General features: G+C 35.6%; 3 protein-coding genes and 1 long non-coding RNA gene across 5 annotated transcripts; 3 read left to right on the plus strand and 1 right to left on the minus strand.

Annotated features, from left to right (window-relative positions):
• The first annotated feature begins 1,485 nt into the window (after positions 1-1,485).
• On the plus strand, positions 1,486-3,294 carry LOC104749183 (aquaporin PIP1-1). Its single transcript, XM_087491831.1, has 4 exons — positions 1,486-1,900; positions 2,350-2,645; positions 2,796-2,936; positions 3,036-3,294. Exons 1-4 carry the CDS (start codon positions 1,573-1,575, stop codon positions 3,129-3,131), a joined length of 861 nt encoding a protein of 286 aa, XP_087347957.1. The 5' UTR covers positions 1,486-1,572; the 3' UTR covers positions 3,132-3,294.
• A 279-nt stretch (positions 3,295-3,573) lies between these two features.
• Positions 3,574-6,153, plus strand: LOC104749184 (bifunctional L-3-cyanoalanine synthase/cysteine synthase C1, mitochondrial). Its single transcript, XM_010470776.3, has 10 exons — positions 3,574-4,122; positions 4,274-4,383; positions 4,483-4,540; positions 4,641-4,904; positions 5,019-5,156; positions 5,249-5,300; positions 5,395-5,474; positions 5,572-5,631; positions 5,709-5,789; positions 5,888-6,153. The coding sequence occupies exons 1-10, from the start codon at positions 3,958-3,960 to the stop codon at positions 5,984-5,986; spliced, it is 1,107 nt and encodes a 368-aa protein (XP_010469078.2). The 5' UTR covers positions 3,574-3,957; the 3' UTR covers positions 5,987-6,153.
• LOC104749185 (uncharacterized) lies at positions 5,983-8,065 on the minus strand. Its single transcript, XR_761340.3, has 4 exons — positions 7,908-8,065; positions 7,464-7,699; positions 7,283-7,346; positions 5,983-7,149 (listed from the first exon to the last, which is right to left on the minus strand). It is a non-coding gene; the product is annotated as an uncharacterized LOC104749185 (long non-coding RNA).
• A 735-nt stretch (positions 8,066-8,800) lies between these two features.
• LOC104749187 (syntaxin-73-like) lies at positions 8,801-10,713 on the plus strand. Of its 2 annotated transcripts, XM_087491832.1 has the most exons (9): positions 8,801-9,141; positions 9,235-9,360; positions 9,450-9,609; positions 9,701-9,786; positions 9,866-9,934; positions 10,023-10,067; positions 10,150-10,212; positions 10,297-10,373; positions 10,472-10,713. In XM_087491832.1, exons 1-9 carry the CDS (start codon positions 8,986-8,988, stop codon positions 10,482-10,484), a joined length of 795 nt encoding a protein of 264 aa, XP_087347958.1. In that variant the 5' UTR covers positions 8,801-8,985; the 3' UTR covers positions 10,485-10,713. The 2 variants fall into 2 exon arrangements, with proteins under 2 accessions (XP_087347958.1, XP_019093556.1); XM_019238011.2 differs by lacking the exon at positions 10,472-10,713 and having other exon boundaries at positions 8,885-9,141; positions 10,297-10,377.
• Positions 10,714-12,651: the final 1,938 nt, after the last annotated feature.

Here is a 12,651-nt window from a genome sequence, read left to right on the forward strand (position 1 = left end):
AACTTTCTGCTCGTTTTTGTGTTGTTGTTTTAGTCAATGACTACGTTTCACATGTTTTTTTATGGGACCGTGACGCAACGAGAGAATATTGGGGTGGCTAGGTGGGGGGGGGGGGGGGGGGGGGCAGTTGCAAATTGCAATCATGAAAAGAATAGAAGAATCCAGCAAACAAAAAACTAAATAAAGAAATTGTCATTAGATGAATGAATGGTCGGTTTTTGGGTATGTAAGGCGGCGGCGGCATTAGGTGGGTGACTCCACGTATCTTATCGCCCATGCATTGGACGGCTATAATTAATTGCATTTTTATTACTCCACCAGAAAAATCCAAAAAAACATTTCGTACATCCTTTTTTCTCTCTGTGTGTCATCATGGGTCGGTCTTTTTTTTTCTAGTGGTCAGTGATTTTTAGCTCATGAAGCAGTGCTGATGTTTCAACATTTTGGTTTTAATTGGCTCTCTCTTTTTTACTGTGCAGTTCAATCAATGTATGTGAAAAATAAACCATATGCAAAGATTAAAGGCTTTTCAAATCTTGTGAAGGTGGTTGGATTTTAATTTTGACCCTTTTGACAAATTCTATCTATACATCAGCCTTATATAAGGGGAAAATGGATATGTTTTTAACAACTTTTTGAGTTATGGTTAATAACAAAAAAATAATTACATAAAGGAGCTGAAAAATCAAAATGGCCCTTAGGAGAGCGTAGGGCCTGCGTAGGGCCCAGTGGCCTACTAAAACAATATAGAAACCACTGTCGTTTGTTTTTTTGTTTTCTTTACCTTTGTCTTTCCTATTTGGCAAATTGTACACTACCACTCTGTTTTTTTAGAATTGATGATACAATTATGTTTTATACCCAGAATGATGGAAATATGTTTTTAAATCTTGAATTAGGAACTAAGATTGTCTTTTTTTATAGCAGAACAAGTATTAAAATTGTAGTCTTTACAGAAACAAGTGCTTTTTAAATGTGATAATCACAAAAGAAAATATCACCCAAAAAAGAGAGGGGAATGAATAACACAGACAAAAACATGGTCATGAATGGTACATGGTGCATGATGATGGTAAGGCCATATACAGATGGTCTTATCCTGGCAAAAGCCAGATCATTCTCAATCAGACGATCATTCATGTTTTTTTTTTTTTAAATGTGTTTTGTTCGTAGCAGTTAGTTAGTGACAATCATGAGGATTATTAAAAACAATCGACATTGATCTAATTTTATTTTTATAACCACATTTTTTCTTCAATCCTTTATTTTTAAACACACTAATTAATTAAACTACACAAAAAAAAATAGCTGGAATGGAGCATTCGAAACTCTGTCCAAAACGCAATAATTAGATTTATAAGTAGTAGTATTATTACTATGAAGATAACATTAACAATATTTATGTTACTGTCAATATTATCATCGTCTTCCCTTATTCTATTTCTCCATATTGTTTCCATTACCTTCCCAACTATAAAAACTCACACCACTCCCACTTCTGGAATATTCACAACAGAGACCGAAATCAAAGGTACAGAGTTCTCAAGAGAGAGAGAGATCAAAATATCGAAGATGGAAGGCAAAGAAGAAGACGTTAGAGTTGGAGCTAACAAGTTCCCTGAGAGACAACCAATCGGGACTTCGGCTCAGAGCGACAAAGACTACAACGAGCCACCACCGGCTCCGTTTTTCGAGCCAGGTGAGCTCTCTTCATGGTCTTTTTGGAGAGCCGGGATCGCTGAGTTCATTGCTACTTTCCTCTTCCTCTACATCACTGTCTTGACTGTGATGGGAGTTAAAAGGTCGCCGAGTATGTGTGCTTCCGTCGGAATCCAAGGTATCGCTTGGGCTTTCGGTGGTATGATCTTTGCCTTGGTCTACTGCACTGCTGGTATCTCCGGTAAGTCGCTCACTCTCCTTCTTCTTCTCCAAAGATCCGCCTTTTTTACTCTACTTAGACGATAAAGTTAGAATCTTTGAGAACGATTGAGATTAGTTTTAGCTTCTTTGCGTGAATTTGTTCCATTTGTATCTGATTTAGGAGAGGCAAAGACGATAAAGCTACAATCTTTGAGAAATTTTTGATATTAGTCAAAGATACGCCTTTCTTTTTTACTCTACTTAGGTTTCCGAGTGTTGAGAGATAAGACAATAAAGTTTGAATCTTTGGGAACAATTGAGATTAGTTTTAGCTTCTTTGCGTGAATTTGTTCCATTTGTATCTGATTTAGGAGAGGCAAAGACGATAAAGCTACAATCTTTGAGAAATTTTTGATATTAGTCTTGACTCCTCCTCTATGTGGGATTTACAGTGTTATAATCTGAAATTTATGTTAATGTAACTCTCAGGTGGACACATCAACCCAGCGGTTACTTTTGGTCTGTTCTTAGCTCGGAAGCTGTCGCTCACCAGAGCTCTGTACTACATAGTGATGCAGTGCTTGGGAGCAATCTGCGGTGCTGGTGTGGTTAAAGGGTTCCAGCCTAAGCAATACCAGGCTCTAGGAGGAGGAGCCAACACTGTGGCTCATGGTTACACCAAGGGAAGTGGTCTTGGAGCTGAGATCATTGGCACATTCGTCCTTGTATACACAGTCTTCTCTGCAACTGACGCCAAGAGAAATGCCCGTGACTCTCATGTCCCCGTAAGTAACTTGTCTATACTACTACTTGTTCATGTTACATATATATATAGCTGCTAAAAACAAATTGAACAGAGTGAAGCTGACTGATTCTCATGGTTTCACTTTGGACTTTGTTGCTAATTGGCTTGAGTTTTTGTAACAATTGTGCAGATTCTAGCACCACTCCCAATCGGGTTTGCAGTATTCTTGGTTCACTTAGCAACCATCCCAATCACTGGCACAGGCATCAACCCAGCTAGAAGCCTTGGAGCTGCAATCATCTACAACAAAGACCATTCATGGGACGACCACGTGAGTCTCCACAAACTATAATACCAATCTCATTCCAAACAACTCCATTTTGATACAAAAAAAATCTCTGACAATTTCGTTTTTGTTTTGCCATTTTAGTGGGTGTTCTGGGTTGGACCCTTCATTGGAGCTGCACTTGCTGCTCTTTACCATGTGGTTGTCATCAGAGCTATTCCCTTCAAGTCCAGAAGCTAAATCAAAACAAGACATCAAGTCCTTTGGTTTCTGGTCTTGTCCTCCTTAGATGCTTCTATTGTTGATCTACATGTGTGAAATGTTTGTATCTGTACTGTAATGTGCCCTCTTAATGCAATCTTTGTAAACAAAGGAATAAAAATTCCCAAAAGTTCAACGCAAATGGTGTACAAAAGCCTACATAATAAACCCAATCCTAATTTTGCGTTAATCACCGGTTAATCAATTCTTCGGTAAGCCGGTTCGGTTTGCAAATATATCCGGTTCAGCATTGTATTCTAAACGTGTCAGTGTCACCAACTTCGTCTAGAATGGCTAAATCCTCCTAATCGAATTGAGACATAGCCACCAAAAATTCACCAGGAATAAACAAATGATCCCATTTGTCACATACTTCTACTTTTCAACAAAGCATAAAAGATTCCCCGACCGATGGTTAATTAAGACTGTAATAACAAAGAAATTGCAAGAAGCAGGCAGGTGTATGAAGTTGACTGTAAAGTTTTGATCATTCCACTCACTGAATGAAAGACGAGTATCATCAGTTGAACTCTGACAAGAGCCCTTCACGTACCCCAATTCACAATTTGCCTAATTACACATATATTTCCAAGAATCAACTTGTATTTATTTCAATATTATATACTTTACCACTAATAAATGGAAGTGGATACAATGGATTTGTCTTCTTACTCTCAACCATTTTATATATGATTGCCTTCTCCTCCGTTTCTTCTCAACCTATCACTAGTACTACACAGAGCTTTTAAACTTTGTTTTCTCTCTTTCGTCTCTTCAAACTTTGTTAACTCCGTTTAGTCAAACAATGGCCTCTGTTTCAAAGAGGTTACTGAAGAGAGAGACGATCCCCTGTATCAGCAACACCATGAGGAAACTCTTCTCCACCGTTGGATCTCCATCTTTTGCTCAGAGACTCCGAGATCTTCCCAAAGACTTCCCATCTACTAACGCTAAACGAGACGCCTCTCTGGTAAAGCCAAAAATAATAATAACCGTTTTTTTTTTTTTTCTCTTTTCTTGAGTATCTTTGAAAATTGGATCTGGTTTTTAAGTAAAAGTTTATTGTCTTTCTTCCGATGTCGATTGACTCAAGTTCGTCTGGATGTTTAACGTTGTTGTAGCTCATTGGACGAACACCTCTTGTGTTTCTCAACAGAGTCACTGAAGGTTGTGAAGCTTACATTGCAGCCAAGCAGGAACACTTCCAGCCAACTTGTAGCATCAAGGACAGGTTCTTGTTATAATCTATATAAATCTTTGATTACTAGAAACCATAAGTATAAAAAAAGTATTGATCTTTTGTTCGGTTTTGTTTTTGTTGTCTTTTTAGACCAGCTATAGCTATGATTGCAGATGCAGAGAAGAAAAAACTAATCATCCCTGGAAAAGTAATTATTAGCCTTTTTTATATATATATATTTCCCATATCAAAAGTAGATTAGTCAAAGAGTTTCTTACCACAGCTGAACTGATGCTTAATTTTTTCAGACAACATTGATAGAGCCCACTTCAGGAAACATGGGAATAAGTTTGGCTTTCATGGCGGCTCTGAAAGGGTACAAGATTGTAATGACGATGCCTTCTTACACCAGCTTGGAGAGGAGAGTGACTATGAGATCCTTTGGTGCAGAGCTTGTTCTTACTGATCCAACTAAAGGAATGGGTGGAACCGTTAAGAAAGCTTATGACCTCCTTGACTCTACTCCTGATGCTTTTATGTGTCAACAGTTTGCTAATCCAGCTAACACTCAGGTACTACTTAAGAGAGTTAGAATGACATATCTTTTTCCATTTAGCCTTGAAGTTGTTATGTTTTGACATAAGATTGAATCTAGAGATGATGATGCTTGGAATATTTTGATGTAGATTCATTATGATACAACTGGTCCTGAGATTTGGGAAGACACACTTGGAAATGTCGATATCTTTGTGATGGGAATTGGGAGTGGAGGCACAGTCTCTGGAGTTGGGCAATACCTTAAATCTAAAAACCCCAACGTCAAGGTGATTTTGTTTTAAATTCTGAAGGTATCTTATCTTGTGGATATCAAAAAAGATATTGCTATTTGAACGTGAATTGTTTTGCAAATTGGTAGATATATGGAGTGGAACCTGCTGAAAGCAATATACTCAACGGTGGCAAGCCAGGTGAAATAATTTTGAACTTTTTAACACTTTCACTTGTGGTCCATATTTGAGTTGTTTCTGTCGCTGATGTTAGAGTTTTAAACTTTGTGTTTAGGTCCACATGCTATCACAGGCAATGGGGTTGGATTTAAACCAGATATCTTGGATATGGATGTTATGGAGAGTGTTCTTGAGGTATGAAGTAAAAAAGGCTTAAAAGCTTCCATTTTATCTTACTCTCAATCAACTTCTAAAAAGCTAATGTTTGAGAGAATTTGTGTGTGAAAAACAGGTGAGTAGTGAGGATGCTATAAAGATGGCTAGAGAATTGGCATTGAAAGAAGGTCTCATGGTAAGTGTTTTAATGATTTAACAGAGATAATTTGGCTCGTTTGTTTTCTGGCACTAAGTATGGAAACTAACTTGTAGGTTGGGATATCGTCCGGAGCTAACACCGTGGCAGCTCTTAGACTAGCGAAAATGCCAGAGAACAAAGGCAAACTCATTGTGGTAAGAGAGGGAAAAGTGTTTTTTTTCTTTGGCTCTCTGTTTTTGATATGTGTGTTTTGATTTGATCGGAAACTGTTTTTGTGTGTAATGTATAATAGACGATTCATGCGAGCTTTGGAGAGAGATATCTGTCGTCCGTTCTGTTTGATGAGCTGAGGAAAGAAGCAGAAGAGATGAAGCCAGTTTCTGTCGATTGATGAAGAACTGTACTAAAAGAAAAACGAAAGGTGTAAGAGCATCTCGAGGGATGGAGATGGTCTAAGAGTTGTATGTTTGTTTTATATATATGGGGGATATTGGAAAAAATAAATAGAGTGATATTCAGCGTTTTGTGGTTCGAATAAGATTTTTGTCACATTTGAGATTTTTGCTGTTAATTGAAAATATTTTAAAACCAGTAAAAAAATAAAACTAAATTGAAAACGTTATTGGAAACTTAATCCTGAATCTACATAACAACCCAAATACAAATTGAATTTATAGAATTTCTTATGATTAATGATTAAATCATATGACACAATCTAAAATCCTATTAGTTTTCACATTATTTTGTATATTTAACATCCAAAATTTTGACTTTGTTCAAAAAAAAAAAAACATCCAAAATTTTGAAAAAAAACTTTAATAACGTAAAATTTTAATGTAAATTTACGTAACAATTCAAAAACTAAGTGTAATTGTCTATCTATCTAATGATCAACGAAATGACTGGATCCAAAGTCTCAAAGTCCCGTTTAGCTATCACATCGATTTGTAAATTGAGTATTAAAAAAACAAAAACAAAAATATATATTTTATGAAACCTTTTATTAAAAAATCAAAAATCAAAAATTTATTTAAAAACAAACCTTAATACTAAACTTTATATCAAGATGCAAAAACAAATTGAACTTGTGAAATCTATCTAACGATCATCCAAATGACTTGATCCAAAGTCCGTTTAACTTTCACATCGATTTGTAAACTTAGTATAAAGAAAAACCAAAAACAAAAAAAAACACAACAATTTTAAAGTAAATTTAGTATTAAGAAAAAAACAAAAACAAAAGTTTTAAGAAACTCTTATAAAAAATCAAAATTTAAACCTTAGTGTTAAATCTACATCACAATGCAGAAACTAATTGAATTAGTGTTCGGGATTAGTTTTCGCATCGATTTGTAAACTTAATATAAAAAAGCAAAAAAAAGAAACAAATATCTTTAATTGAAACTAATAAAGATTAAAAAAAAATAGAAATTGACCTCACGTTCTTCTTGGGTGGTAAGCGCTATTGAAGATGACGCATGTGGACGAGGATGTATGGATTCTTGGCGCAGTTAGAGTAGTGAACTTGATTTTATTCATTCAGGCTTTTTTTTGCTGTAAAAAAGAAACCAAATATAATCATAAATTATGATTCATAATGATGCTACCAAAAACTGAGATTATAGATTAATCATAAAACACACATAAAAATTACTAAGATGTGAAAATTTCCCAACAAAACTCTCACCGTAGCTGTTGCTTTTAAGTTTTAAGAATAAAGGCGGCTTCAACTTTGGAGTGGGAAACACGACCTGATACAGATGTGATAACAGCAAACGCAAGCAATAATTTTTTTTTTTTTTTCAAAGATGCAAGCAAGATAAGATTCTATAATTTCAAAGAGAATAATAAAATTGATGGATATATACCTTTTTTTTTCTTTAAATTTCAATTCGTCTCTGGCACGTAGAAGTGTAGAACCATCCATCATCGATGTGCTCTGTTTAATTCCTCTGTTTGATCAGTTTCCACGTCGAGCGAGCGAGCTCATCATCATCAGAGCCATTATTAGCCCATTATATATCTCGGGACCTAAAACCCTAAACTTATTTGCAGAATCCATTACTCAAAACGCCTTCTCAACGAATCCTTCTTACGTAAATCACTGTTACGATTTAAATTCAAAATCAAAACACATCACCGTTACGATTGACGGATCAAAGCAACTGAAAAATCGGGAGTACGAATTGAAAATTACCAGCAATCAATCAAACAAAACAAGACACAAATTTAAACAATCCACAGAGAGAATCGATCATCATGCAGTTGAACCCTAGGACTCGACCACCAAGCGAGAATTTGAGATAACCAACCTTTAGGGTAGAGTAAAGAAAAACCACACCGACCGATCCATGAAGAGGAAAGAGGATCGATTCTTCTGTGCCACCGTCGTCGATGAGAGAATCACAGAGAAAAAAGACGACGAAGCATAAATATAATCTCTCTCGATGTTCGGTTTGTGTTGCCGAATGAATATATATATATATATATATATATATATACATTTTAGCTAAAAGACAATATAGCCGTTACAGCCTGTTTTCTACTACTAATAATGGAAATTAACTTGACTTTCATGTTAAGCTACTAGTAGTCTAAAATAATGGAAATTTACTAACGGTAATATTGAAACAACCGCCTCTACTACTTACTACTTACTACTTACTACTTACTACTTACTACATTGATATTACAGTTGTCTAGTTACGGGTTCTAAAGGATAATAAAAATTTGGAAATCTTTATGCAAAAATATACTGTCTAGCTAAATCAGCATTTTATGGTTATGCGGTTCAAATAAGGATTTTGTCTTCGTAAAATCTGGTTTGTTTGGGACTTGAGATTTTTGCTGTTAAATTGTAAATATTTTTAGTTGATGATATATCCAATAGAAAAATTCTTTAATTTAGAAGTAGTTAAGTATTACTCCTTTTTTTTTTTTTTTTGACAACTATTACTCCTTATGATACAAAAGAAAGAAAATAAACAACATGTTGGTAGATGTTACAAAAAAAAAAAAAAAAAAACATGTTGGTAATGAAATCAAATAAAACGTTTTAAAACTTATACGCATTGACTATCATCAGATAAACCTGTCATAAATACTAACAACGACTGAGAGTATTTTGACCAATAGAAGTAAGTAATACTAGAGAATCTACATGCTTTTTGACTTAATAATAATAATTAAAGAAAATATATCTTCCAGTTTTATAGAAGCGAATCACAATATACAGCTTCGTGGCAACAGATCCAACGGCCAGAAAACAATCTTGCAATTTTGTAGAAGCCACCACGTATCCATGTTGTAACTGCTCTGATCACATATTTTGCAAAACAACAACTTTCAGAAGAAACCTTAACCAACAACAAAAAAAAACCTCCGGCGAAGATGGGCGTGGTTGATTTGATCACTAGGGTTGATTCCATCTGTAAGAAGTACGACAAGTATGACATTGATAAACAGAGAGAAGCTAACGTCTCTGGTGACGATGCTTTCTCTCGCCTTTACTCCACCTTCGAATCTGCACTCGAAACTGTTCTTCAGGTTCGTTTAGATCATTCACTAGATCGCGTTGCGTTTCTGTTTTTGTGTTTTTGGTTTTGTATCGTTAAAATTGTGTGAGGAAACGTAATATAGAAAACAGAGGATTTGTCGTCTGAAACGAATAAAGCGAAAGCTGTAGCGATGAACGCGGAGATACGAAGAACGAAAGCTCGATTGCTTGAAGGAGTTCCAAAACTTCAGTGGCTTGCTCTCAAAAAGGTCTTCTCTGTTTTTTTTTTGTTGTTCAATCTGATGATTTGAGCCTTGCATTGGTGAGAAGTTTTATAACATCTGATGACTTATTTTAGGTCAAAGGGATTTCAAAGGAAGAGCTTGATGTTAGAAATGATTTGGTTTTGTCATTGAGAGATAAGATTGAGGCCATACCAGATACCTCTGCTCCTGTTGTAGGTGGTTGGCCAGGTTCAACATCATATTCGAACATCAGATTCGATACTAATGTCTCGGGTATTTATATCTTGTTTTCTCTACGTTATTAGTGACCTCTGCGTTATAAGATTAGTATGTTGACTAATGAAGACTTGGTCGCTTGTATCAGATCACAGAATTGGTAGTGAATATTTCGTGCCAACCGAAGAGTCTGATCAGTTTAAACAAGAATACGAGATGAGAAGAATAAAACAGGCAAGTGTTGTGTTTTTGACTCTTTTTACCATTTGGCCTATTGACCGATTTCTGAAGGCAAGCAATAGTCTAACTACAGGATCAAGGATTGGATTATATAGCTGAAGGATTGGATACACTCAAGAATATGGCTCAAGACATCAATGAGGTTCACCTATATAACGATATCTTGTTGTGTAGTTAATGTTCTGGTTCCCATGTCGTAGTGATTCTCTTACTGCTGCCAAGCATTACAGGAACTTGATAGACAAGAACCACTCATGGCTGAAATAGATACAAAGGTTAATTAACTAACACTTGTCCTCCTTTTTCTTTAGCGAGATCATGCTTACCTCTTTATTGATCTGGTGTTATGTCATTTAGACTGACAAGGCAGCTACTGACTTGAAAAGCACCAATGTGAGGATCAAGGATACTGTAACAAAGGTAGTGATATAACACACGCATTCCTCTTAAGATCACAACCTCGTTCTACTATAATTAAGCTCATTGTTTTCTATTCAATTATAGTTGAGATCGAGCCGCAACTTCTGCATAGACATCATCCTCTTATGCATACTCTTGGGAATAGCTGCCTTCATATACAAGTAACCTTCTCTTTTTCACTCACTCTTCAGTCTTGATTGTTATTGGAGACATGAAATCTTGATTCATCTAACTTTTCTTTACTTTGAATTTTTTGCAGTTCAGTGAAATGAAGGATGGTGATCCCTGAGACGCTATATATGCATCAGCATACATATAGAAGCATGTTTCAAGCTAGAGTCAAAAGAGGGAAGATTCATTTTTCGCATGTCTATTCAAATAGGTGATTTAATTTATCCTATCGTTCTAATTGAGAAGAATAACAGTAAACTACGAAAAAAAAATGCAATTCCATCTAAAAGATTGACATTACAAAAGCAAGTTTATGCGCTCCTACTTCAAGAGAAGAAAGAATACACAACATAGATTTGCAAATGACATCCCATCAATAATCTAGCAAAATATCCACCCAAGTTCAGATTTGTGCGGTGTTGCGATTCAGATGCCAAACAGTTTTGCATTTCATGATGTGACTTTGAGGTGGAGCCAACCACTGCATAGCTCTCTGTTTCTAACTGTGAACTGCAAGCAATGTTCTTGGAGCACAAGTGTTTTGTAGTTAGCAGCACCAGAACCTCCGAGAACATTGCTTTAACATATTTTATTTTGGGTGTTTTGGATACCTTTTAGATAGATACTTCAAGAACATTGCGCCATTACACAGACACGTATACAAAAGCTAGTGGCTTTAACATATTTTTATACTATTGGTGTTATGTGTACGTGTGAATGTGGACTACTAGACTAGATTGCCCCTATAGTCTATTATATATATAAAAAAAGATTCTCTAGTACATAAAATCTAGAGCAGGAGATGATTATAGATGCTGGTGATTTTTATTGGTCATCTACTCAATCATTACCCAAATAGTAAATGCCACTAGCCCCATTTTTAACCTACCCACTTCAATAATCTTTCTCTACATTGAAAGCATGTCATCTCTCCATACCAAATTACAATAATACAATCTCATGTTTAGTAAAATGCTACATAAAAACATACAACAATTCTTGGATTTTCAGTACGGTTCTGTACTAGGAATCAGTTTAAGCCAAGAACGCCATACATAATTAGACTCACAAACGGATAAAAGTAAATAAAAAAATGTTCGTTTCTCAAGATTCTTCGATGTTTGGTACCTATATATATTATTATTGAAATAAAATGCTACGTTTGAATTGACTGATCGATCTGCAGACCAAAGCATGTTACCAGATTCTGCCTTTACGCATTACCATGATCCATTGAATTTAGATCCTTTTGGTTAAAACTAGTGATACAAAAAAAAAACTGATAGTCTGAATTTTAAAATCTTTAATACAATAATTATTTTGTTACAGATGTGGTCACAGGTCACTGGTATTGGTCAGAGAGACAAGTACTGACAAGAATACAAGATCTTAACTACTCCCGGTTAAAACTAACCCTCACGCTATCTTTATTGGTGTAACACTTAGTATGTTCTTAGGCTTATTTAAATTGGAAAAAATAAAAAAGTGGGCTTAAATCAGTTTAATTGATCTTATTGTAGAACTGTTTTTTGGGTTGTTCTATTGTGACGTGGCGTAGTATGATTGGAAACAAATTTTTTGCAACCAAGAGATCGTTTCATTTTCATTTCCTCGTCTCCTCTGTCTCCTCGGCGTCTTCGTCTTCTCCATCGCTGATCGATCTAATCAGCGGTGGTTATGGCTTCTAACGATTCAAAAAACGGCGGCGGTTTCTTCGCCTCTATTACTTCATCCATCACCAGTTTTGGATCGGTCATGTCCAAATCAGTTAACGGGTAACGAATTCAAATCCTCAAATACAATTTCTCGTTTTCGGATCCTCATTTCTTCAGATGGGCTGGATTCACATACTTATTATGTTGGAAACTATTGTGTCGTTTTGGTATTGGGATGTTATAATCATTTAATTGTTGAGCTATAATTGGGGAATTTTGTGTGTGTCTGTGTGTGTGGTTATGAAGAAATCAACTATGTTTGCTTTTTGTTTAGTTTGATGGGATATGAAGGGCTTGAAGTAATTAATCTAGAGGGAAGTACTGCGGATGCAGAGGAGGAAGCAGCAAGAGGAAGGTGGAAGCAAGAGTTATGTTTTACTAAAGAGTTAGAAAAAGAAAAAAACTGATTCTTGGATTGCTCAGGAACGTGATATAGATATTGGAAGATGATGCAGAAGTACATAGGTTCTGATGTTACATCTATGGTGACTCTTCCTGTCATCATTTTTGAACCCATGACAATGCTTCAGAAGATGGCTGACAAATCCGAAGA

This window comes from Camelina sativa, chromosome 16 (genome assembly GCF_030686135.1).
Source record: "Camelina sativa cultivar CO46 ecotype springtype chromosome 16, ASM3068613v1".
Taxonomy (NCBI): Eukaryota; Viridiplantae; Streptophyta; class Magnoliopsida; order Brassicales; family Brassicaceae; genus Camelina; species Camelina sativa.